Genomic DNA, 27,792 nt, shown 5'->3' with positions numbered 1-27,792 from the left:
TCCATCACACTTAATCATAATTAAACGAATTAAATCTTGCACCATTATATTTTCCTCCCTTCAATGACGAATTCGATGGGACTATATCGTAACCTTTACAATATTTCATCCAAATTTACAAGGTTTGGGACAAAAATTCTTCTTCTAATGTTCTTCCACGCTTATTTTCAGAAGAAAAAGAATGCCTTCATTTTCAACGACTGTAAATTTTATAAACTTCCATAATTGTTGTAGGAGTAATATGTCGTGCTCGGGATATGAATATGAATATACACATACACATAAGGTCAAGCAGGTTCTGGCAAATGACAATTTTAGAAACAAAATTCCAAAACATAAATCAATTATGATTGAGCTTGCCCACGCAGAGTCTCAATCATGTTCGAACACAAATGTTATAAAAACTTATTCAGCTTACAATCCATACTTCTTCCAACCAGAAAAAATAAAATAAAAAATACAACCTATATTCAAAATTTACATACTTGAACAACTAAAGTGGTAAATCCTCTAGTTCCGTCCTATCATTGTGCTATAATAATTTCACAGGTGAAAGTAAAAAGCTTCTGCTTTGTATTTTTCCTTTTGTACTCTTTTGGCCTCTTTTTATAAAGGTGAAAGATTATTGAAGAGCTTCCATTTCAATCTTTCTATGCAGTCGGTTTAGAAAAGAAGAAGACGATTAAATTAAGAAAGATAAAAAAAATAACACAGAGGAATACTTAATCTTATAAGCTTAAATGTAGAACTTTTATTGGTACAAAAAACACTTAGAATACAGACTATTGAGGCTAACAAGAAATAGACCCAGGGAGTCTTTCAGTTTTCAACCATGACAATGATAATAATAGCCAAAACCAGTAGTACGAACGAAATGTTCGTTGGGTAAATGGCAAGCACCAGGGGGAACACTAAGTACACAGAATAGTTATGAATAAGGAATATAGGAAAATAGAGAAACTTAGGATATGGTGATTATTAAGTGTGTGAAAGTGGTTATATGGGAAGTGTTTGTTTAATTGCAGAGGAAATCNTTAGGAGTTTTCTTTCCACAGTAGTTGAGAAGCAAGTTCAACTTGATGGGGACATTGAGGTTGATGCCCAAGACGTTAGCTTTGAGAGCAGTGCAAAGGCAGACGGCAGCTTCAAGATCAGCAAGGCCTTGGATGAGGTTGCAGCATGGGGTCTTTGGTGGCTTCCCAAGCTGCACGCCGATCAAACCCAACACATCAGCGCACACACCAAACTTAACGGTGTCTAATGGGCAACTCCCATACTTTGTGGAAGGTGGCTTTGGCACAGGTGTGTGTGGTGGCTTTTTTGGAGCTTTTGGGGGTGGGTTGCATGGCACGTATGTGCAGCTAACCACACTGAAAAACAAGATGTTCAAACACAAGAGAAGAGCACCCTTCGAAGCCATTTCACTCTGTCGTTACAACTTCCTCACTCTTACAACACTCTTGCTTTTGCTTTTTTGCTTGTGTGAGATTGGAGAGGAATGAGTGCGGGTTTTATAGGCTGAGATTTGAGACTGTCTTTCAATTTTAAGGTTTAAAATAATTAGGTTTACTTGGAGGCCCACGTGATGACGTGACTGAGCTTTGGATGAAAAATGTACAAGCTGGCATTGGATCAGCAGGGACGAAGGAATATATATAATATTATATAATATCTAGTTTGGAGCTATATACTGATTTCCAGTGTGGTTAGTTGTCAACTCCATGAAATCATTTCACGTATACTTGTTTCCGAAATGAAATATAGATTCATTAGCTTTTTACAATGCATAATATATTTGCAGGATTTTGTCATTTTTGACATATTATTGAAAATGAATTATTTCAAGAGCTCAAGGTTGTTCTTATTACTCTGTACTCTTGTCTCTTCCAACTCAATCCTGTCGTCCAACACGATACGAAATTACAGTTAATATGCATCTGATTAACGATTAACTTTATGAAAGTTGTCTCCTTGAGGAATCGCTACAAAACTGTGTATACACATGTCAGCCGATCCATGAGCCATGTTGTTTAAGAAAATTCGTTTACCCAATTATGGACACTGGAGTTAATGATGTTCATCGATCTATGAAGGTTTTTTTATTTTTTTCTTTTTATCTCAGATAAATGTGATTAACAGTGCAGATGAAGTTTGAAGATGCTGTTTCTGATCATGTGCAAGACTAAACCCTGAAAGTAGAAACCTTTGGACTGACCTGATTGATTATAAGATAGGAAAATGTATCTATAAGATAATGGATCTTCACTGATAAAGAGGTCCATCAATCATCACTCACTTGCTCAAGTTTTTGGAAAATAATATCTATACTAACACTCTAAAGAGAAAATCACAGTGCTGTTAAACTACAAGTTGTCAAGTATTATAAATTTATCGATATTAATAATATAATTATTTTAAAAATATAATAATATATGCATAAATCAAATTACATTAATTTAACTTATATCAAATATTACAAAAATTGATATTTTTTTCATTGAATATTTTTTCCTAAACTGATTTTTAGAACAAAATTTTATTTTACACATTATATATACCAAATTTTAAATCAATAATTATTTAATACCTCCTTTATATAGATAGAATTAATATGTAAAAGATAATTTTTTAAAATAAAAGAAAGTTAGGAATCATTTAGTCACTTTTTATAAGTTTAATATATATATATATATATATATATATATATATATATATATATATATATATATATATAACTTTGTAAAATAACATTATAAAATTTATATGCAAATTAACTTTTATTAAAGATTATAATTGTCTTATTAAAATATCATACCAAATATAGTTAACAAATATTGTATTTCTTTAAATATAATAATATAAACAAAGTAATGAATTTTTTTGGAATCGGAGATATATTTAAAGCAGAGGTTATGACTAAATTGTCAGTTTAAAATCTAAATATTATAACACAATTCAGTTAAACGTGATACAAAATATAATATTTTAAATTTTAAATAAAAATTTATATTATGAAAATAAAAGCTTATATTTTAAGTTTTGAAATTTTAAAATACAAATAAGACTTACTAAAATGTATCGCTTATAAAATTCTTGTATTGAAACAAAAATTGTTAATAAATATTAAAAATTGTGTGACTTATAATAATCTATATATTAGAAAGTTTCGTACCCAATCTAATGAATTGTGATATAAATCTCGTATGTTAAATTAGAGTGAGTATGAACGAAATCCTATATGAAGTTTTCTCCTTGCGGCATATCAACTTTGACCAAATTACGATGAGTTTGTTTGTATGCCCACACCAAATAGTAATACTATTTTTCATATATTGTTGAATTGTTTAAAAACCAATTGGCTTATATGTGTACCCATCTAACTCCGATATAGTTTTGAAAATATTGTAATTAAATATAATTTATAATATATTTATGATAAGTAATTTCTTATAACTGAACCATCATATTTTGCATCAATTTGAGTATGAGATAATTTCCTGTAAGTGAATTTTCATTGGATTTTTGTAAAAAAATTGATAATTACCTTTCGAAGGATTTAGTATAGCATGTATGTTTACCACCTAGGTCTTCGGTTTTTGGAAAAAAAATTGATGATTACCTGTCGAAAGCAACCTCTCTTTCATATTAAATTTAGAAATTTAGTATCCACTCGTGTTGCACCGACGTGTTTCTGGTTAGATTTTTTCTTGCTTGATTTATATGAGGTTCACTTTGATACTAATGAGTCAATAATGAAATTTATATAAGTAATTGATAAATGAATTTTAATATTGTTGTATGTTACATTCTTTTTTCTTTTTTTTTCACTTATTTTTAGTTAATTTATAACAAATATCTTATAAATTTAATTAAAAAATTTATATCTATTTTATCAACAAAATTATCAACATATTTTAAAAAAATTAAATTATTAATAAATTTTAAAAAATTATATTATCGATGGATCTTTAAAAATTCGATTACTTATAATTTTTAAAATCAAATCTATTACCAAAGAATTTATTGATAATTTGTTTTGTGACTTAATAATAATCCAATGCAATAACTTTAACACTTATATAATAATATTATCTATTCAAAACAACAAAAGTCTATCAATAGATGAAAATTTGTTAATAAAAGTATTGTTGATAGTATTTACGACAAATATTTTTATTGATAATTATTAAATTATATATTTTTTTATAATTATCAATAAATGATATTAATTGGTAATTATTAAAATATATATCAGTTGATGATTATTAAAAGATATATATATATATATATATATATATATATATTCATGGATAGTTTTTTATAAATATATTTGTCAATAATTCTGTGATCCAATAAAAGCATTGCTAACGGATAAATCTATTAATAAATTATGTTGATAAATGACATAGCAGATTCAAATGTAGTAAATTATAGTTCTTATGATATATTGAATCTTAGATATAAAACCAATCACATAACAAAATTGACAATAAAATTCAAGATGACATCTTTTCTTTTCCTGACAAATATGTTTATAATATAATTCAGACAAACATAAATGTTTTTAAAATATATATTTATAAAATAATAAAATATCATGCTTAATTTTTTCTTCTTCATCATTTTATTATTACTGTGAAGATAGTTCAACGGTGGACGATAAGAATTGTGGTTTAACTTTTAAATTTAAGACCTTTTTAATTGTTTAACTTTTAAATTTAACTCATTATTTCTTTAGTTTACAGACTATTTAAAATTATTACAAGGAGGGTTTCAACATCTCTATCCGTACCTATTGAGGACATAACGCACGAATTTATTAATATCATATCTTCAATTATATTGAATGGCATAGTTATATAATATGATAATATTAGTGTATAATGACTATTTTTAAATATTTTAATATTTTCATGTATGTAAAATAATACTTAAATTATTTAAAACCCCCCATTAAATTATATCAATTGGTGTAAATATATTTAACTTGATGATCAATTTGATACTTTTGAACAACGAGTTCCAAATATTCTTCCAATTTTTGTTTTACGAAATTTTGTCTATTAAATAGAAAATGGTATTAATTTCTTATATAGTTTTTATTATATTAAATATGTTTACTGTCATTTATTTATAAAATATAAGAAATGGTGTGAGGGTTGAACACATTAATAGTCATTAACTAATCCTGATTATTGATGCTTTTTCATAAAAAAAAAATGGACAATATCACGGGAATCACGGACACCAAAGTGCAATACGGCCTTGCGTCTGTTTTTATAATACAACAAATAGTTTTATACCACATTTTTTGTTACCTTTAGAATTCTAGTGCATATTCATAGTTACATTAGTTTTTCTTTGTTCACCCTTTGAAAGTATGTTTAAATAATAACTATTTTATACTGTTAATGCATTCTAATTAAATTATGTTAATTAATGTTTAATTATAGAATGTAATGACAAAAATAGGCCTAAAATGTGATATATATTTTTTTTGTTTTTTTTTTCATTTATAACTGACAGTTTTCATATATTTTGGGTATTCTTTATTATTATTATTATCATTAACCAGTCCAAAGGATATATATATATATATATATATATATATATATATATATATAAAGAGTGTGATTTAATAAGATCATTTAAATTATAACAAAACAATTAGTTTATAACTATTTATATATTATATTTAAATTTCCGTAATTTGATATGTTGATATTTATTTACTATTTATTATAAGTTATTCTCTCCCCGTATAAATATTATTCTAATAAAAGCATAATTTCACTATTTATACTAACTTTATAAATACAAATATTCCTAGGAGATATACACGTCAAAATAAGTCTCCTCCCACCCTCATAAAAAAATAATAGTCATCATTAGAATCTCGTCATCTATACCAAAATCTGTATTCAAAATCCAAATAACAATAATAATTAATAATAATAATAATAATAATAATAATAATAATTATTATTATTATTATTATTATTATTATGACAAGAAATAAGGCAACGTTATCACCATCCACGAATATTAATTAAATTGGAAAAAAAAAATCTTCAGCTTTCTAATCTCCGTACAGAAAAACAAGACAAGGTTGTACTCCATCTTTGATTGTTTCAATTGAATGTTCTGAACCTAACTCATACCTATATGCCTTTAAAAATGAAGAGAATATTTAGATCATGTTCAACCTGTGCTTGATAAGATCTCACAAGAATACAGATGCTCATAACAAGCCCGAAAGTCAGACATAAAAAAAAAATTTAGACAGTAATGATGAAATTTCCGGTCTGATCGATTCCCAGAAAGTTAAACATAAAACAACGTAGCCATACATAGGAATTCAATTTTGTACAACGATTGGAACACCCAAGGGTTCCCTACTATATCTATTATTTATTGTTGATAAAAAAGGATCTTCCCATCATTTCCAGCACGATCAATGAGGAAGTGCTTGCAACACCACAGCAGAAAACCAGAACGAAAACAACCATTCTTTTGCCCGTCGATCAAGTTCTGTTTTAGTTTTTAAAAATAAAAATATCAAACTCACAAAAGCTTACACATTTGAATAAGAAAAACTAAAGGTGGATTCGATAGTGATCAGTTTTTAAATGGTTTTAACTTTGAAGTTCAGAAGTTTTACAAATGTTTCCTTTTATAATCCTCAACGATTGTCTTTTACTGTCAAAAGACGCCAGGTTTAGGGTGCCACAAAGTGAAGTAACTTTAACAGAATAATTGTCTTCTCAATCACTGATTTTTTAACCTAATGACATTTTATTATCGTTATTAACAAAAAGAAAATGAAGGGAGAGAAGTCGGCAGCAAATCTTGGGTGTGTAGGAGTCATTTTCAGCTTACAATAATATAAACGCTAAGCCCCAAATTCAGAAGATGGTTGACTCGTAATGTCCATTAAGGCTGCGGACAAAGAAAGTGCAAATGGCAAAGTTGCAATCTTGGCATATTATGGACAATTAGCATGAAAAACTGTGGGCTAGATTAGAGTATCTGGAAGAAAAACCATAAAATATGGAGTAAAGTAAAACATTATTAGCGTAGTAGGCCATTCAAACACAACCTTTTCTCCATCCATGACTCTCCTATGCTCCCCAACAACATTATCTCCTCATTACCACCACAACTTTAGATATACATCCTCTGTTTATGTTATCTAACAAAAATTCAACCATCATTTTCATCCAAGCTATACACAATGTTCATTATACACGACAATAAACATTGCCTATCACAGACGCGTAAACTCAGAAAAAGTCACCTCGCCCTGTTGTTACAAAAAACAAGGAAAGTCCTCCCACTAGATTCAGTAGTACCTGGTGTTCTCAAAACTTTGCCTAATTAAATATTCATAGTTGCGAAATGGTAGGTTTGTGTGTCTGAATGGAATTTCCCTAATTGCAATCACTTCTCAAAAGAGAAAACAAAATTTCCTTACGTTTAATCATCCACTCATTTTCTCTTAACCTTTTTCTAATTATATGATCGGTAAGGTCGCCCATTAGGGTTTGTCTAATGATGAAAGAGTTTTAGATAATGCTTCCATTATCATCAATCACAGATAATAATAACTTGACGAGTACGGGTCATTCTTGACAATCGTCTTTTATTATGAATATCATTGATATTAAATATTATGCGCGTTTTTAATTTTTAATACAGAGGTATACAAAAATTGCATAATTAAAAAAAATACTAGTAATATATGATCTTGTGTAAAAAATTTCTAATAAAATAATTCTTTTTATAATCTTTTAGATACATTTATTTATAGAAATTTTCATATGTATACAAGTATTTTATGGATCTATGGACGAGATTCAAATAGGAAAATCTTTCAAAAAAAAAAATTATGTAAAATTCATACAGAAAAAGCAAACAACACCAATGAATTGCACTAGTTCAGTTTAATATTTTAATTCGCATAATAATATGCTTCAGTTATAAAAAAAAATCAAAACAAATTTTTTAAAATTTTGTGAACTTAGTTATAAAACGAACTAAAGTTATATAACTCTTTTTAGTATCAGTTAATAGAGAACTGAGATTAAAAGGTGTGTTAAAACTTTTAAAATTTGTGAAGTACTTTTTTGTATTTATTNATCTAAACAGGACATAAGAACTTAGTTATAAAAGAATCAAAACCATATATCTCTTTTTGGCTTTGATAAAAAGAGAACCGAGATCAAAAAATGTGCCACAATTTTCAAAATTTCTCAAAAATTTCATTATTTTCTTATTTTATTTTTTCTAAAGAGAACATATGGCCTTGGGTTTCATATAACCAAAGTCATATGTTATTTCTATCTCGGATCTATGGATAACTAAGATATATGGATAACTAAAATTTCAAAATTGTCATCATGATATATCTAGGTAAGGATGAATTTGATAAAGTTCACTCAAGGTCGAGAGCAACACCAAGATCGAATATAGTTTTGTCAAGATCCAATACAATTCGATCAAGGTTGAATAATTTCACTAAGATCGGTTATAACTTAATCAAGATTGGATACAACTATTTTTTTTTTTTCTGAACATGACATATAACATCGATTATTTAAAATAACAGATACCATATATGCATTTTATGTTTCGATTGTTTGAACAACCAAAGCCAAAAGAATTTTCAAAATTTCACTCTTTTTTATTTGATTTTTTTTATCAAGATACATGACATAGATTTTTTTTTTACAATTGATACCATATGTATGTTTTGTTTCAGTTCACTGAACAATCGAGACAAAAATATTGGTTAGAATTTTTAAATTATTACTATAATTTATAATTTTTTATTTTATTTTATTACCCGCTTTTAGGCTTTAGTTTTACAAATAACCAATGCTATAGAATAAATATTACTTTAGTTATTCGAATAGTCGATATCATATTTCTTTCTAGAGTTAAGATTTGGTGAAAGAAATAGAGGTAACACTTCTACAATTTCCTCTTTCCTTTCACTTGTGCGAACCAAGTGACTCTCAACCTCTCTGAATGCCACATCACTACATCATCAAACCTTTCATTCCTTGTTGTGTTGCTCCATACATTTTTCACTATGTTGCTTGTGTCATTCGTCGTCTTTTCTGTTGTGGTGAGTGTGATTCTCTCTCTTTTTCTTTTTTTTTTTTGCATTTTTGTGCTTACATTATTTATGCTCTGGTCGTGTCTTGCTTGTTTTGCTTTATGTTTTTTATGGTTAGGAGTATAAACGAATATGAAGTTTGATATGAGTATGATGTTAAGGAGCAAAGATTAATATAATACTTTAAATGAATATGTTGTAATACTTTTGTTAATATGTATAGATAAAAAAGTGATTGTATGTGGTCGTCTACCTCACTTAGGTTGTATTGATGTTGAAAGAATAATCTAGATCATTTGAATAACTTTTAATTGACTATTTTGTCACAATAGTGCTCCAAAACATAGGTATTATTTCATCTTTCTCCATTGTTGCTCACTTTTCATGTCCCATGTTCCTATTATTATATTGTTTAATTTATTTTTTATATGGGCCTATAGTTTTCTAGTATGTTGTTTGTTTTTTGTATTTTGAATCTGCGATTAATTAAATATGCTTAAATATATTGTTTTGTTGAATTAGCCTTAGTTTTCCGTTTGATATTCAATACAAAAATTATTTATTATTTTCAAGCTTATTTGAGAAATTTGATTTTTTAAAAATTAATATAAAAGGAGACAATACGGTTGGACAGATTAAAAAAATTAATTATTTTTTCAAAATATATATTTTAATATGCATGTTTTAAAATTTATGAATATTTGATAAGTCTATTTTTGTATTCATTTTCAAAAATATATTTAATTATAGTTTATAATTATTTTTATTTTGTGTAACCTAAAAATTAATACGAAATATTAGCAAATTTTGGTTTTTGGACATCATTTTTAACTTAAAATTTTAAAATAATGAATTTATGAATTAATTTTTTCTATAAGATCTTCAACTTTTCTTTATTTCTAATTAAACATACACTCAGATTTTAATTCTCAACAATTAAATTATGCATAAATTTCAAAAAATGATAAAGATATATGAAAATAAGCAGAATCACATTTTTCAAGTTGAAAGGTGATCATATTTGACAATTTGCTTCCCGCTGAAAATGTGGATCTAAGAAACCGGTGTCGTAAAAAACAGCAGCACCCGTGATACAAATATATGTTAAATTTCTTATTATAGTCGTAAATATTGAATATCACATCGTAATATTGACTTTTAGAGTTGATTATGATCGTGATATTCGTTCTTTTTCTATCATCATTATCATTCCGAAGTTACTGTTAATGCACCTGAGATGGAACTTTAGCATTAATGAATAATATCTACCTATCTACTCGAAAGGCAAAGCATACAGTAAAAGCTCTTCAAAAATGGCTCAAAATGTCAATACTAAGAAGCATTACTTATTTTAAACCTTAAACATGGCCATGGCTTCCCAAAGATTTAAATAAGATTACATTTAACTCTTCTCTCGTCCTTTTCTAGCTCCACCTAATTTCTTCATAAACTAATGTAGAAGACAATGAATATATGAGCTGTGGAATCATAGCAAATCTGAATTAAGAACAAGTGGTTAATCAAGAACCATATAATAAAGAATATAGATTGTGCTCATTAGTTTGGCACTGATTTTCTCTTCACAAAAACTATCTTTATAAAATATTAAAAAATGTTTTCACACTGTTTCGTCAGTTTATGGTAACTTCAAGATCAATGAAACAGTAATCTTAGGTTTCAAATTATCTAACTGCTCACAGAATGTTTTAAGAAGGTATATATTAATTTAAAATGTTCGTTGATGAATTCTATTGTGTAAATTTGAAAACATTTTATAAAGTATAACGAGAGTGTTATAATATCTTATCTTATGTATTAAAGAAACAAAAATGTATATATAAGAACTACAAGAAAACAAAATCTACAAATTAAATTACGTAGAAAATAATATATTTCTCTCTATCAATATAACATACGCAAATATTTTCAAAACACTATTTAACAAAGTTGGTATAAAGGATTATAAAAAATATATATTGATAGAGAAATGCTGAGAGTACTTAATTATGAAATTTTGATTAATAGTTTTATATTCTGTAAATAAATAAATAATAATTGAAAATTTCTATTGAATGAAAGATCAATGCTCATTAAAATGTGTAAATGCGAACATGATTTTAGTATGATTAAATGAATTTTTCCAAAAGGAACTTCAAGATCTGAGATTTGTAAAATAGAATCATTAAAATTAGTTGTGTTGTGAAGTTGTATTTAGATAAGAGACAAGAAACTGTAACGCCTATGATAAAGTTTTCAAAATTTCTTCAAAAGTAAATTAATTGTTTCCGTTGTCGGGCGTGTTAATTTTTTATTTCCGATGGTTCAATGGAAAATGTCTTAATTAATAATGTTTTGCCAGTTGTTTGATTGTAATCAATTAGATGTAACCATAGGATTTATAATTATATTATTATATTATATATAAACAATAATTTGCGTGTAGAGTAATTAATTGATGGAAGCAGGACATAATGCCACATAACCAAACGCGTATCATGCAAGGTTCCACGCTGAACCAAGAGTAATTTTAAAATAATTATTTCATATTTATATTGTTTTTAAAATTTATTATCCTAATGAATAGAAAATATTGATTATTAGAGTTTAGAAAATGAATAATAATCATAAGAAGTAGTGTTTTTATTCTAGAAGTAACTTTTACCCATACTGATTATGGAGCAATCTCCCATCGTGCCTAACCTTATCTAAAATGAAGATTAAATGTTCATTTCAGTTTCCATTAATGTTTTAGTCGCAGTATGGGATAACTAATATTCTGATCAAACTTTCCTTCATCTTCTCCAGCTCTACATTTACCAGATTGTTGGAGAGTAAATTACTAAAAGGCCCTTTAAGTATTTATTCCTTTTCAAGTTTTGGTAAAAACTAATTATGGAGTATTAAAAGGGTGATTGAATTGTGTATTCATATTTTTGGTTAGCTTTGAAAAAGTGATTATGCAAGATTGCCCTGTGCTAAAACAACACGAAAATGGGATCACAATATATCTTAAACCACTTTTTCAGATGGTGTTGCTTCTTCAATCTTCCTAAGTGTTCTTCCATCTCTCTATTATTTTCATTTATTTCAAAAATATTTTACATTTCCTCATTATTTTTTTTTTCAAAAATATTCTACATTTTCCCACTATCTTAACAATCTTTATCTTTCTTTCTCTACATTAATGGAGTATTTACATGGCTCATTAATAGAGCATTTACATGACTCAGATTTCAACTTCTGATATATTTTCTTAAATAAGTCTGGTTCAATCTTATTTTTGTTGTTCAATATATTTTTTTTTTCAAATTACTTAATAAATGGTAAAATTTTGTTCTAAATTTTTAGAAAAATATTTATATATGTGTGTTTTTTTTACATTTAATATCTATAATTTTTAACATTATATTATGTTTTAACTTACAGACATGTTCGACTCAAATAACTTGAATAAAGTATTTAATTTATTACATAAATAATATAAAAATATTATTAAATACTTAAAATATAAAAGAAAAGTTATTTGTTAAAGATTTGAAATTTATTTAGTTTTTTTGTCATTATAAAATTAGTATATAATAATAATATATTATTAATATAAAATAGAAATGGTAGAAGCACTAATGTTGAAATTTTTTCTGAATTTTATATTTTGTAATATATCACAAATTCAAATCTAAGCCATGCTCCATTAATGTAAAGAGAGAAAGAGAAAGATTGTTGAGGATAGTGAGGAGATGTAAGATATTTTTGAAATAAAAACAATAGTAGAGAGGTAGGGTGGTGGAAGGAACAACACCCTTCTTCTTCAGATTGCTATATTTTTCTTAATAACCTCACTTGAGCCCAAGGCTAAAAAGAAAAAGAACAGATGTATTTAGGGAAACTTCCTGCACCTTCATGTTTTCTTACTGCACCCATATCCTTAATAAAATTACTTAACTACCCTTTATTTAAAACCTAAAAAAATATCTCCTTCGATGTGCAATTCCTTCATCACCTAATAATCCTTCAAAAGGAATACGTGGATAACACAGTGCCTAACCACATCAAGCCATGAGTGCAAATTCAAAGATGTCAAAGGCAAAACTATCGACATTTTAAATGACAATTCGCAAGCATGACTTCGGCTTCAACATTAAGGGTGTGTTCACTTGGGGTGATCGGAGGTGATTGGGAGAGAGTGATTGAGTGAATTTGAGAATAATATTTTTTATTGTTTATTTGAGTGAATTTGAAAGTAAACGAGAGTGAATTTTGAAGTAAATTTTTTTAATATGTCATATAAACTAAATCCTACACCAATTCTCACAAACTTTATTTCAAAATTCACTTTCGTTTACCTCCAAATTCACTTAAATAAACAACAACAAAAATTACCCTCAAATCCACTCAATCACTCTCTCCCAATCACCTCCAATCACCCCCAAGTGAACACACCCTAAAAGTTGTTGTAGTATATATCTACAAGAGCAACCATATTTATAGTCAATTTTCAACAATATCAAGATCGCAGCATTCCTGGAGCTTGGATCGTGTGCATGTCAGAACATTGGGGATTCCATAATACAAATTGCCTTTATATTGCCACCAAACCAACAAAAGAGCGCGGAAATTTGAAAAGGACAAAAATAACCCTCAATCAGTTGACGCAGATCTATTTATTCAATCAAAGAAGCTCTTTTTAGGGAATTTCTTTCTGCACCCTATGTTTTCTCCTGTACACTCATATTTTTAAAGTTCCAATTATACCCCTACTATAATTATAGTTTTTGAATTTTTCAATCCATAAATATTTCAAATTGCATATTTCTTAATGCAAATTTATGTTTTAGATTGTCTAATCCCATGATTCAAATTTGAAAAACAATCTCAAAAACAAATTACATTATAAATTGTCTAATCTGTAATATAAAATTACAAGTTGCACAATCATAATGTAAATTTAAATAATCAATTCGAAACCTAAAATTACATTTCGAATTATACATGAATTTACATTGTATAATTTGTAATCCAAATTTAAAAGACAATTCGACATATAAATTTCATTTCAAATTCTATAAATTATAGTATAAATTTACATTACTGATTCTACAGTAATATAAATCTACATTGAATTTTCCCTACACCAATGGGTTTGTTTGACTAAGTTATCACACCCTTCACAGGATGTTCATTGAAACTTATATTGGCATACTCTGATGTAGAAGGAAGGAGTGCAGGGAAGAAAATGAGGACAAATTTCTCCTTTCACTTTGCTTATCTATTAAATAACTTTCAATATCTGTTTTCTGGGATAAGGCCTGAATGACAAAATGATCTATTTTCAATCGCCGTTACCAAATCAGTGATTGAATGTATGAGAATGCTTTATTTTAATTGAGTCCTAATTTTATGTTGAATTAACGCAGATTGCTCACATTATAATTAATGACGTCACAAAGTTCATTTTGATTGCAATTTCCAAACACTCTTTGCCAAAATCATTTTCAAATACATGATACCAAACGAAAATCACGTTCACTTAAAATTATTTTGTAAAATCATGCTTCAAAATCAATTTCATAAGTACACATCGAAACACAAGCTCGCATAATACTGGCCTACTCCTCACAATCATAAGCAATTAAGCATTAACGATCTCAAGAACTAGATTCAGCCCTTCCATTAGTTGGATTTAGCAAGTCCTCTCCACCATACCTTATTTTGAACTACACAGATAAACATAAAAGAACAATTACATCAAATAATAACTTCCCATCCGATTTACCTATGGTTCACCACCAAGCTCCACTCGCAGATTGTCATACGGATATACTTTGGGTGTCTGATACAAAAAAAATAACAGATAAATCAATCGACACAAGTACTAATAGCAACACAAATAGCATTGAATATGAAACATCAAAAGAGGAAAATATCAAACGAAAGGTAGCGCAAGCAATATTGCAATTGGGATACATGGACGATAACAATGACATGCAGGACAGAGACCTCCATTAGTCCATAGACCATGGTCATGCTCAACTCTAGCAAACAAACTGCACTACTATTCTTTCAACCAAACAGAAGAGTAAGTTCAAATTTAGCTTAACGTAAAATTAAGAATAACCATGAGAACTAGGTTTGAATCCAGACTTAACGATAGAATCATACATGACAAATTTTGGACAACGAGAACATTGGTTAGTTGAAAATCTACGCAGGGAATTTGATTTCCATTAACAGCTAGATAGCAAATTTTTGGAATACATTTTAATTACATATGAATTGTGAATGCTGTGTTCCTAATATATGATTGTGCTCCCCAATTTACGATTCTGGAAGTAGTTGCTGTTACACTATGTAAAAGCATGGCTGGAGAATGGGGAACAATATCCTATCCTCTGAAAGAGCACTAGGAACAGTGAAGGCTTTCTTCAATTTTAAAATGTGTAATAACATCTTCAATCAGACGCTAGGTTCAAATTATGACATACAATGTCATCATGGTTGACAAAATAAAAACATGTGATTTTGCAAACTTAAATCCCTTAATTTGACCTGCAAATACGTCAGGTTTGCATGCTGTGATATGATATTGGTGCAATCATGAGATCCCAAAGTGCCAAATATGGCAATAACCAGACCAAATCAGAGAAAACCCACAAAAATAATGCTTGATCCCATGTATCAGAGAGTAGCTGAAATTAAACCCAGAAAAAAAAAAAAAAATCTTAACCCTTGGCTGCCAAATGAATGTCAGAATTTAAAGTTGCAGCAAGTGCCGAGAGGACTGTGTGGTGATTCCCTCAACTTCTGGGTTTGTTCTGCCTCCACCTACTGCATTTTCGCATGTTTGTATGTCCCTTGCCAATTGCTTTGTTATTTGAAAATGGAAGTGACATAAAGGTTTTGGTTCATTATACCATCAAAGTATGGCTTCCTATATAGACCCATAATGGCTGATAAAAAAAAAAGAAATATATAGAACATAATGAATCAGACCCTTCTCTGAAGACAAGACCCCAACATAACGCAATCTACATAGCTATCAAAGACAATTAATTGATCTAGATTCTACAAGAATTTTGAAGCTTAAAGTGTCACATTTCAGATCCACCTTAGTTCATTGACAGAGGTATTTAATCCTTAGGCATAAATATATGTTTAACAAAAATAAGAGTTCAAAATTTTTCATTAAACCATTAGCTTTATCAGAGTCCAATTAAAAAATGGGTACAAAGGCGTTAATTTTTTAAATATTGTTCCATTTATTATTAAAATGGACCAAGTTCGTATTTGTGCACGTGTAACCTTTCTAGATTATGTGGTTTCATACTTCACACTAACATAGCTTTTCAAACCATAAAATAAAATCCCTTCTTATATTATATATTTCAGTGACCAAATACCTCTGCATTTATTATCAACAAATTCTATGATTGGACAAGTACAGATTCCTTCGGCCAATTTGTCAAGCAAAGGGATGCCATTTTTTTGCATTCTCTAAACACATTTTTTGTCTTATTACACTGAATCAGGAACAAGAAACAAGGAAGCTATACACTTTTATTCAATGCTCATTAGAACAAATATATTTTCTCTTTCAATATCTCCAATAAGGTTGTTGTTGAAAATTTTCTTACACTCAATCTTGACTGGAAGCTACAATACGTTTCATAAGGCTTATTGTTTGATGGGCGGAGTTAAATTGCATTGTGAGTTATCCTATGTAGAACATATTACTATACTGTAGAAAGCTTAGAGGGGCTTAGGGAACAAATAACACTTGCAATGACAATCTAAGATCGAGAATGTTGTTGGTGTAGCCTAAACTGACATAGAGAATACTTATAACATTGTAAAATTAGTATATACATTTACTGTAAAAGGAATCGGTGTGGCTCAGTTGAGTGAACCACCATAGAAGTTACATTTGGGTGTTTTGTTTTTCTTCCCCTTGCTTCCCTACCCTTATCAAAAAAGCTTGTATAACCATTTCAAATTTATATATCTTGCAAAAAAGGTTTTGAAGTAGTTTTATATACACATATTCAACCCTCCTCTTCTATGTCTCTTTTATTCCTTCACAACACTCGACACAATAAAAGCTAGGACCAATTAGATGTGGATGTCACATGCTTTTATCCTGGAGTGAGCGTCCTTGTTGATGAGATTATTTTGAAAATAACTAAAGAAAATGCTTATCTCAGTATATAATAGATATGTCCACAATTTAGACATATGTCCATTTAGGGTATGACTTTTGATTATTAATTACGAATTTGTTTCACAATTCTATACCTTTTAGTACTAGATTTGTTATAAATTATTTGTCCTGTGTGTACAAGGTTCAGTAGAACCAGCACCCAACTAAAAATTGCACAAGGCTCAAAGGATATAAATTAAAGAAACACACAACAACTAAAAGTGCATCGCCTAAGCAATAAACAAGAACAATAGAATCCAATTCAACCAAAATTTAGAACACTTCCTACATTAACCCTCGTCAATGTCGACCATTGTCAGTTTCCCTTGAAATATTTTATTGAGAAATGCTATAATAGAATTGAAATCAGCAACATCCTAATCGCAGACTAAATAGCAAAACAATCAAATCAAAGTCTACACCGAGCATAAATTCAGAGGAAATGGTTAAGGATAAAGTTAAAGTAGAAGACTCACAAACGGTATCTTGGAGGCTTTGTCATTCCACACAGCCAACAATCCCAGAGACGCAAAAAAGCTCAATCCCCCACACAGCCAGGCCAATGCTTCATACTTAATTCAAAATAAATAAATAAATAAAAAGAAAAAGAAAAATCAATGCTATGCATCAATATTAACGCAAAACTTCCATACGAAAATAAGATCAAAGAAAAAACAGATACCTTTCCAACAGTGTCAGCAATACGATCTATGCAAGGTTCGGGAAATGGTGTCCCGTTGTCCCACAGAAGTTCCTCATTCATGGGAAGCTGAAAGCCCCAAATTCAAAAGAGATGTTGGTTTTTAAGATTTTATAAAAAATCAAAAATCGAATAAGATAAGTTTAGCGAAATATACAGGTTTGTCAGGAATATAGTGCTTGCCGACTGGGAGACCCATGCCGGAGCGGAGGCGAAGAGAGGAAGCAACAGATCGGTAAACGACACCGTTTCCGCCCAAGATCCTTGATGCTGCGTTCGTCAATCTCCCTGCCATGGTTGATGATTTTCTCCTTTTCTGATTCTTCTTCTTTCTTCTCCTTCTCCCACACAACCTAATGCTACTGTCACTCGCTCACTGTGCGACATCGTTTTGAAGTTTATTTGTGTTTACATTTTTACCCTTCAATGTTTCATTCATAACTTGGGCTTTTCAGTTCTGTTGGATTGGATTTTTTTTTCTTCAATTTTGCTATTTGAAACGTGGGTTATCCTATATCCATTGTCACGTAGTTCAACCAAATAAAACATGCATACTTTTTCTCGCCAGAAAATATTTCTACGGACGAAAAAAAAATAAGAAACTCAACTTTACTGGAAAAAATAAAATACTTTGTGTTCGAAAATTTCATCATAATTCTCCCCCTGTGCTCACCTCACTTGTTATTATATTTTCATGTCAACTTTTTAATTTATTTTATTTAAAGAAAAAACTCTTCAACATAATATTATTAAAAAATATGATATATAGTTTTGAATCCATTGTGTTAAGTTTTATTTTCGGGGCTTCTTCCTGCAATCCCAAAATTTTCTAAATGTCAAAAATGGTATTTGACTTTGACCAGGATAAAAAATCCTAATTTACTCTCTTCTTATTTACTCTTGTCGCAGTCGCACTTTCACCCACCCTTTGCCAACATCACGTCTTCTTCAACCATTCATTCCACCACTACATAATGCACCTCCATTCCCTACACTCCTCTGGCCAATCTTTGGTCTATCTCCTTTTTCAAGTTAAGTTCAATTTGTTATTTATTCTAGGAAAATGATATTTTAATATCATTTTTTAACATCATTTTAATACTGTACATGTGTCAAAATGTGATTGAACGATTTCAAATTAAAAAAGTTGAAGAAGAGGTATATTTGGAAGAAAAAAACCAAAGTTAGTTTTTTTAATTTGAAATCGTCCAACCACATTTTGACACGTATAGAGTGTCAAAATGGTGTAAAAAAAAAGTGTTAAAATATCATTTTCCTTTATTATAAGAATGGTGATTTAGGGGTAGGTAATCTTTGTACCTCAAAATTATGATGAAGTATTATAGAAGTATTTAATTATAATTTTATGTACTAACTTTTATTTATGTTTAATGGTTACTTTAAAAATAATATTTGGAAACTGGTAGTCTAAAAACAGACCGACATAAAATATTTATTATTTTCGTATTTATTAATGTTCTTTATAGTAGTACCATCTAAGTATAATTTTGTCAGCGTTAGTTTTTTTTTTTACTGTTTTAAAATTTTATTTAAACAAGATTATAATTATTCAATAATGGATGGCGATTTCACATTTAACCGCAGGAAGCTGAATTGTTGTTTCTATACAATAATTTTAATGTTTTTAATAACATTATAGTCCATCAATAATTGACATTTCTAATAATGTTATCATTAATATCTCAATTTTTTCAAAGAAATGTTATATTGGATGTCGATTTGACAATTAACCTCATGAAACCAATCCATGTTATCCTTTTGGTTTAGAAAGCAGAAAAATAAAGGAGAAGTCCAAAATATGAAACGGCAAATTAAGTTTGCAAGAGGAAATTTTACTTGGCTGATTGATTATGATCAAAAGCGTGTAAGAGAAAAGAAAGAGTGAAACAGATATCACATGATCCGGTCAGCAATTGACGCAACAAAAACACTTGCTCTGCAAGAAAGGGGCAAGGAGTACCCCTAACAGTAGCAAGTAATAATTTAGGCCAAAGCACATCATGATTGTGGGAAGAGCTGAAGATAATAAAAGGATAAAATGCAGTAACCATCGAACCATCGACGTGACCATCACAGAAAAAATTTAAATACCCAATTGAGTCTGCACTTCGAGGATGGTCTTGGCTGAATCTACAAGCCTCTGCGTCTCCTCTAGGTTCAAGTGGACATTGGTGACACCCAGTATGCCTCCTCTACCAAGCTGTGCTGGCAAACTCAAGAACACTTCACCATCGATGCCGTAAAACCCCTTAGCAAGAACAGACACAGGATGGATCTTTCTTTGGTCCCTCAGAATGGAGCGGGCCAAGTTAGCCACTGAGTACCCTATTGCCCAGGACGTGTACCCTTTCAAGCTGATCACTTCATACGCACTATCTACCACTGACTTATGTATATTCTCCAGTGTCTCTTTCTCGTACGGAATCTGCTGCTTGTCCAAAAAACTCAGCACTGGAACACCCCCAACGCTAATGCTAGACCATAATGCCACCGAACTATCTCCATGCTCTCCTACAATATAAGCCTGCAATCATTCATTCACTTTTACTACTCTTTTCATTATTTCATAATTTTTAACTTCAAAAGTTTAAATAATTCACACCAACTGAGACTATCTTTGGCTTTGCTTTCGACTATTTAAATCTACGTTAGTCCAATCAACTCTTATGTTTGAATTCTCATAAAAGAAGTGTCACACGGCCTAAAACTGGTTTTCAATAGAAAGCAGTTAAAAACTATGCTTTTACAAACTAATTTTGCAAAGTACAGAAACTTTAATTCAAAGTTGCCCTGATGCGGTGGTAATTTCATAATTTGAATACTAATGCTAATTTATACAGTTTTGCTTATTTCTAGGAGAGATTATTAAATAAATAGTTAGACCACCACAAGTTTTATATTCCCTCCATTTCTTAATTTTGAATAAAAAGAGTACATTCTTAGTTCAGTTCATAAATCGTGAAGATTAGTTCATATTGAGATTAGTTAAAGCTATAATGCATCTAACTACTTGGTGATTTAATTTGTCACATTTTACAATTAGAAATAAAATAAAAAGAAAGGAAAAGTGAGACTGGTTGACCTGTACGTCCTGGGCGTTGACGTCGAGGTGATCGGCGATGAGGAAACGGAAGCGAGAGGAGTCCAAATTGGTGCCCGACCCAATGACCCGGTTGGAGGGGAAACCCGAAAGCTTCCAGGCGACGTAGGTGAGGATGTCGACAGGGTTGGAAACGATGAGGAGAGTGGTGTCGGGGGAGTGACGAACAAGCGGGGGTATGATGGCGCGGAAGAGGGAAAGGTTCCGGTGGAGCAGGTTGAGGCGGGACTCACCGGGGATTTGGCGGGCGCCGGCGGTGACGATGCAGAGATCGGAGCCGGCAGTGACGGAAGAGTCAGTGGAGGAGTGGATCTTGGTGCGGGGGAGGAAGGCGGCGGCGTGCTGGAGGTCGAGCATCTCGCCGCGGAGCTTGTCGGCGTTGGTATCGACGAGGACGAGCTCGTCGGTGAGGTCCTGGGTGAGGATGGTCTGAGCGATGGCCATTCCGACGTTACCAACGCCGATGACGGAGATCTTGGTGTGTTGCTTGGTGGTAGAGGGAGGGGCAGCATTGGCGATGGGCTTGAAGAAGGCCTGAGTTAGGTCGAGGCCCCCCGGGCCCAACGTGGATCCTGAAGCGCTCTTGTGCATGATGAAGTAAGATGAATTTTTGCTGTTGCTGTAAACAGGTGAGAAAAAGAAGGTGAAATTTATAATAGATAGTGTTCGCGGTGTGAGATTAAAGACAAAACAGGAATATGGTTGAGGCTAATACTGTGGTCTGAGAATACCAGCTCCACCTTCTTTCTAGATGTAGAAAAGGTAAAAGGGACAGTGCGGAGTTCGAAGAAGAAAATGTCACTCATTCATCACATTCTGAGACCGCTCTGATAGGTTTTAAAAATTAATTAAATACTTTCGTCACCTTTTTGGTGCTTTCCATTTAACCATTACCAGAGTGACACCTGATGTGTAATATGTGTAATGCTTGAATTGAAAGAGTTCAAATTTTTTCCATTTTCTAATTAAACAATTTTTAATCTATTTCTTTTCTTTTTTTCATTTTCTTTGATTTTTCAACAATCTAAAAAACTTTATTTGAATTTATTTTAATACTCATTAGAGATTATGAATCCGTGTTCTGTGGCTTCTGACTTCTGACTTCTTAGGTTGGTACACCATGTTGATATTTGATGTTTGAACGTTCACGCGTTCAATTCAAGACCTACTTCAGTTATTTGACATCGTTGTTCAATTTTAAACTTCACCAATTGTTATTATGCTTATTATGCCCAGTGTGTTGGCACCTTTTCTTCTCACCGCTTACGTTTTACGACTTTAATTAAAACCGGATTTCAAAGATGTAAAAAGCCAATTATGGAAATCTTCATCAATAATATTCAACAAACATTAGCCAATGCTGCCTCAGTTTGCGCAGAATCTCCACTCAACATCATTTCATTGAATTAAATTATTTTAGTGAATAAAAAACAAGTAATTTGATTAGCTTATTGAAATGTTTTAACACACACACACAATACAGTTGAATGTTTTTACAAATTGTGTTTGGTAAAAAGAATTTTGATAAATTAGCTGAATCTTTATATACGGGTTGAATTTTATAAACGATAAGTTGTGAATAGAAAGTGTATTAACTAAATCATTGAATCAAAAGTGCGTCTTTATAATTTAACTATTAAGTTAAACGCAAAATACTATAGAGAAAATGTATATTTTTGTCTTTATACTTTTGGCAAAAAATAGTTTTTTTCTTGTATTTTTGAATTGGTTTACATATTTTTTAAAATTAGATGGATTTAGTTTAGATGGATTTAGATGTAATAACTAAAATGAAAAACACTTTTTTATTAGTAAAAATAATATATTGTTGTGTAAGCATAGTATAATTTAACATGAGATTGGTCTCTCAAACTTCAGTCTTGACCTACTCAAATTCTAATTCGGATTTATGCTCTTCCTTAAGATTATCAAGTTCTAACCCTACTTACCTTAACATCTATTCACTTTTTTCTCTTTTGTATCAGTACTGTGATGAATAATGATATTCCATAAACATACAAAATAATGACTGTCACTAATAGAAAAATTGCATTTTATGACAGTTTTATTATGACTAGAAAAATTATCCATCATAATAAGTTAATCGGTGACAAAATTGTAATAAAAGTAAGACATATTATAACGTAGTTTTATATATTCGTCATAATATGAAACGCGATGGTAGACTTGTAAATAAGTTTAAAACTTATTACTACATATTTGTGGACACTTGTCATAAAATTTTAATGTATTATGACTGATATTTACAAATCCGTCATAGTATCTCTCTTTTTTATTTTTTTTTTCATTTCCCTCTTGGTCCTTCTCACTTTGTCCCTCTCACTCTCATTTCCCATTTCCCTTTCACTCTCGTTCGACCTAATAGACCGTCGTTCACTCTCTTCCTCTTTTCTTCTCTTCTTCACTCTCTATCATTAACCGTTCATTCAACCATTCATCCGCCACATTTCTCATTTGCGTACCCTCAGGAGAATGTTTCTCTCGTCTCCATCATCGAAGGCTCTCGTCACAGTTCTCATTCGCCACAGTTCAAGCGATAAGCACTTTCCTTTACCTCTTAGCCTCTCACCTACATCTTTTACCATCAACTGCTAGGGTTTCTTTGTATCTTCATCTTCTCACCTTTTGACCGATTTTTTTTGCCTTTTCCTTCATTTTTCACCTATTGAAATTGGTTTCCTCCGTTTTGGTTCCGGTCAAGCAATGATTTGACCCGTGTAGGTAGGAGGAGCTAACCTAGGTAGATGTGGTTGATGCTGTAAGTGTAGCTGCGTGTTCGTTCCCCTTTCGAAGTAAGGGTTATTGTTTCGTAATTACTCTCTACGTATTTCGTAATTTTGTTTCGAGATGTCCACCTTGGTGTTGTTTTGTTTTGATTATATTGACCCTGTAATTGGTTGATAGCGCATAGTCGTTNTGGNTTTTGTCCGACATAGAGAATTGGTTGATGCAGAGAAAGCTCTCGAGCAAATAACNCATTTAATTTTAAAGGTAAGATGGTCTTGATTGAATTTTTTTTGGCTCACATGCTTTCTCTCTAATATGCTTGATCTTAATTTGTTGGCTCACATGCTTTATTTTCTATTCATTTTTTTTTCTTCATGTTTGTTTGTCATAGTGATATGATCTTTTGTTTAATAACATCTGGTATAACAGGAATCACCTGAGAATAAGAGGCACATTTCTATTATTAAAGGCATTGTTATTGCCGGTGTAATGCTGCAATCAATACTACATTCAAAATTAGGAGACAGGTGGCTAGGGTTGGGATTGAATCTCTATTCCCTTTGTAAATATGACCTTCCCATATTTTAAGTATATATGTATTTGTACATTCTATTTGAATTGGTAAAATAATCTTTTCACATTTGTTGGCATTTGATGACGGTGTATTTAAATTGCTTCACTCCATATAAAGATAATAGGATTATAGAAATAATTACTTGAGGTGGTGATAATTATTTAAAATTCTAGTTATGGCCCATTTATTTGGGTTGTTTACTATCTTTTAATTAAAATGTCTAAAGTATTGATGATTAATGAATTTTTTAAGAAAAAAACATAAAACGAAGGAAAATTTAATTTTACTGGTTTTCTTATAAGCTACAAAGTGTGGACATGATTGTTTCCAAACTTATTCAAATGAAGAATTAGATTTGTGGAAAGGACTTGTTAGAATGTATATTTTGATTTTCAATTTCAGCTCAATGTGTAATTTTCCCCAAGCATTACCTTTAGGGAAAAAGTGGTCTATTTTGCTTACATTTAGCCTTTAATTTTTGTTTTCTTTCAAGTGCATAATTTGAGGTGTTTTTCTGTGTTTGGAACGAGTTCTTGAGTTTGTTATACTAAAAGGGTCCTTTGTTTATCCTCATTTCAGCCTGCCATATGATTTATGTACTATTGTTTTGGGTTGGGAAGAGGGAAGGAGGAATTGATGTGATTTTTGTGTTGGGGTTTTTTAATTTTCAGTTGGTTGTACTTGTAGTCGTATTACACAATGCTTAATGCTTGAAATTTATGCCATATGTGAACTATAATAGGTATTCACCTAACATAAAGGAGATAAAGGTGTTTGACAATAAGAAAGTAAGAAGGACTAAACTCTACTATCTGAGGGACATAATGAATGCACTTAAAGGTTGACATCAATCTTCATCTTGGTGGACATTTTTTATGATTCATTTCTCATACTTAGTATCTACATTTACATGTGTATTAATTTATTTGCTGCTGTTAAGTCGTTAACTAGATTTTTTGTTTTTCAATGTGGCTTATTACAACCTAAGAATATGGTCCATCAGTTTTATCTGATTTAAAACTTGTCACGCTTTGAATGATGTGTATTATCTCGAGTAATAAGAAGTTAAAGTTTTCTCGAAGGCAAGTTTCCCCCTGTTATGTTAAATCTATGAAAAATGGGCTAGTATTTTAGCTGCCTTTTGACGACTGTAAGATGAAATTGTGATCAGGATATGTTTGATGGAATTAGGTGTTAAAAAAAGGGGACACCACTGTTGCTCCTCCATTTACCATGTTCTTACTTTATTCCTCAAGTTCTTCATGCAGTACTTTGTTCATTCTTTTCCATTTCGATTATTACATGTGTTCATATAATTGGCCACTTCAGCTCCTGGCTAGCGCATGCTAATCTTGCATCAATATTTTTCTTATGTCAGATTTAAGCATGAACATTTCGTTCTTGTGCTCTACAAAATGTGTGATGGCAACTTTTGCTCTAATTAATATGGCATTATCAGTTGTAGTTGTCTTCTGAGATGGATGGACAATGACTATAATGCATTGTTGAGTCAACATCCTTTGTTCAAAGTAATAATTTCTAAAACCATGAACATCCTTGTGTATGATTGATTCTAAAATCAAGCCAGTGTGATATTGATAGAACATTGAAGGTTGTTAAAGAAAATGGGAAAGTTGTGACAGTGGCAGCACATGGAAGTTCTTCAACTATCTTTGTAATGCTGATACATATTTAAAACAATATTTTGAAGTAGCACCTTGATAATATTAATTTTCTCAGTTGAATTGTTTATTGTTTGGTGTGTTTTGTTTCATCATAACATAAGTTGCATTTATCTTATATGTTTTTGTTTGAGTCTAATATAAGTGCTCAACTTTGCTAATCATGTTCATGTATTTAACATGTTTTTAATTGCCACAACAGATAAAACCAAAAATAAGATAAAAACAAACAGATTCTGTAAAAGATTCCCTACTTCCACAGAAATATTTATTATAATTTTCTCTTTTAATTACTGAGCTTTGGAAAGCTTTCATGTTGATTGCTGATTGTTGATTGTTGATTGCGTTTACACACTCTGGATGAACTTGATAATTGAGTGTTTCCCCAAAAGCAGGACCAATTTGTATATTGATCATGTAAATGCACAACCTTCTTTCACATCAAGATAGGACTCAAATGTTGATTCCACTACTTATTTGGTCCAGCTTCGGCACTTCTAGTTCCACTAATAAAGGGTCTGGGTGGTTCTGCCACAATTGTGTATTGTTCATCTCTTGAGTGAGAAACAAAATGATGATTATCCTGTATCATTTATTGTTGTTGCAGGACTGAGATTACCCTGTATTTGTCTAACTGTCCATTCTCCACAGGTTGTCTTCTATCTGTGCTTGTCCTCTAGTTCTTCTCATTTCCGTTGGATCGGTTACCTGGAAAAGGTAATCCAATATTCAAGTAAGTGTTCGATCTCAAAGAATATAAGTCTTTAATGGGCTTTTATGTTAAAGGAGCCTAATAATGATTTAATAATTTCCTAACCTTATTTAATGTGATAATCTGGAAATTATCTCCTGATATTATATCTGACTGGTCGGTGGAGAATTTTAGGCAAAATGTACATAGTAGTATTCTTGTGCTCTTAAAGTTGGGTTACATATTTACTGAATTGTGTGTTTTAAAAAATTTTGTAAGTGAGCAAATCATGTTTACTGAATTGAATAGCCAATACTAAGGATGCTATAAAGTCATGATTATAGGTTTTCTTTCTACTTTGCCTACACCTCCAGGATCTCCTTTTCATGAGATGTTGGCACTTGATTGTGAGATGGTATGTTAATTAATACCAGTTTAATTTTAAAGCTAACCTATTTTTATCACTGAGAAATGAAGTTTTGGACGATGATGATAAACTTGTCCAAATATTTTCAATTCCTAAAACTAATTCATTTAACATGTGGTACTTAAACTGCACGTTATTCCAGCATAGCTTAAAATTATTCTGACAGTCGTTTTATTGGCATGCATGGCCAAAAACATCATTCTATAGTGAGACAAATGAAAATAGTTATGTTCTTTCTTATATATATCCTTGTCATATGCAATTTTGATCAATTTATTTTTTACCACTTGCTTAGTGCATAACAAATGAAGGTTTTGAGCTGAAAAGAATTACTCTAGTGGACATCAAAGGACAGGTATTCACTGTTTTTTTTTCGAACTACTTGTTATAAAATCTATTTCCATTGAGATGTATACAAATTACCATGTCCTTCCCTTCATGAAGCGTGTTGTTCTTGGAAGTAGAAATCTCATTCTTGGGTGCAGTGATTGCCCCAAGACTGCTATAGTGGGATAGTACATGGCATGATGACCA

General features: G+C 30.6%; 3 protein-coding genes and 1 long non-coding RNA gene across 5 annotated transcripts in view; 1 reads left to right on the top strand and 3 right to left on the bottom strand.

Moving 5' to 3' along the window:
• Nucleotides 1–706: 706 nt before the first annotated feature.
• On the bottom strand, nucleotides 707–1,498 carry LOC106766904 (lipid transfer protein EARLI 1). Its single transcript, XM_014651690.2, has one exon. It carries the CDS (start codon nucleotides 1,418–1,420, stop codon nucleotides 1,016–1,018), a length of 405 nt encoding a protein of 134 aa, XP_014507176.1. The 5' UTR covers nucleotides 1,421–1,498; the 3' UTR covers nucleotides 707–1,015.
• Nucleotides 1,499–14,622: 13,124 nt separating this feature from the next.
• Nucleotides 14,623–18,379, bottom strand: LOC106765859 (NADH dehydrogenase [ubiquinone] 1 beta subcomplex subunit 8, mitochondrial). Its single transcript, XM_014650626.2, has 4 exons — nucleotides 18,173–18,379; nucleotides 17,998–18,084; nucleotides 17,792–17,887; nucleotides 14,623–14,951 (listed from the first exon to the last, which is right to left on the bottom strand). Exons 1-4 carry the CDS (start codon nucleotides 18,308–18,310, stop codon nucleotides 14,895–14,897), a joined length of 378 nt encoding a protein of 125 aa, XP_014506112.1. The 5' UTR covers nucleotides 18,311–18,379; the 3' UTR covers nucleotides 14,623–14,894.
• A 1,473-nt stretch (nucleotides 18,380–19,852) lies between these two features.
• LOC106765855 (L-lactate dehydrogenase A) lies at nucleotides 19,853–21,960 on the bottom strand. 2 transcript variants are annotated; one of them, XM_014650618.2, is made up of 3 exons: nucleotides 21,852–21,960; nucleotides 21,119–21,755; nucleotides 19,853–20,560 (listed from the first exon to the last, which is right to left on the bottom strand). In XM_014650618.2, the coding sequence occupies exons 2-3, from the start codon at nucleotides 21,725–21,727 to the stop codon at nucleotides 20,120–20,122; spliced, it is 1,050 nt and encodes a 349-aa protein (XP_014506104.1). In that variant the 5' UTR covers nucleotides 21,728–21,755; nucleotides 21,852–21,960; the 3' UTR covers nucleotides 19,853–20,119. The 2 variants fall into 2 exon arrangements, with proteins under 2 accessions (XP_014506104.1, XP_022639153.1); XM_022783432.1 differs by having other exon boundaries at nucleotides 21,119–21,936.
• Nucleotides 21,961–27,197: 5,237 nt separating this feature from the next.
• LOC111241969 overlaps nucleotides 27,198–27,792 on the top strand; it is a 1,873-nt gene continuing 1,278 nt past the window's right edge. The window contains exons 1-2 of the long non-coding RNA XR_002668388.1: nucleotides 27,198–27,246; nucleotides 27,554–27,613. This is a non-coding gene — a long non-coding RNA (uncharacterized LOC111241969). The remainder of the gene's footprint in view (nucleotides 27,247–27,553; nucleotides 27,614–27,792) is intronic.

Source organism: Vigna radiata, chromosome 7 (assembly GCF_000741045.1).
Source record: "Vigna radiata var. radiata cultivar VC1973A chromosome 7, Vradiata_ver6, whole genome shotgun sequence".
NCBI lineage: Eukaryota > Viridiplantae > Streptophyta > Magnoliopsida > Fabales > Fabaceae > Vigna > Vigna radiata.
The sequence above is the reverse complement of the archived record's forward strand: the minus strand, read 5'-3'. Positions and strand labels throughout refer to the sequence as shown.

Excerpts from the sequence above, each read along its gene's own strand:
- LOC106765855 (XM_014650618.2), bottom strand. The coding sequence starts at position 21,727 with ATGCACAAGAGCGCTTCAGGATCCACGTTGGGCCCGGGGGGCCTCGAC. Across the intron at positions 20,561-21,118 it reads TCAACGCCCAGGACGTACAG|GCTTATATTGTAGGAGAGCA; the intron begins GTCAACCAGTCT and ends GAATGATTGCAG.
- LOC106765859 (XM_014650626.2), bottom strand. The coding sequence starts at position 18,310 with ATGGCAGGGAGATTGACGAACGCAGCATCAAGGATCTTGGGCGGAAAC. Across the intron at positions 18,085-18,172 it reads ACTATATTCCTGACAAACCT|CTTCCCATGAATGAGGAACT; the intron begins GTATATTTCGCT and ends TGGGGCTTTCAG. Across the intron at positions 14,952-17,791 it reads AAGCCTCCAAGATACCGTTT|ACACCCAAAGTATATCCGTA; the intron begins GTGAGTCTTCTA and ends TTTTTGTATCAG.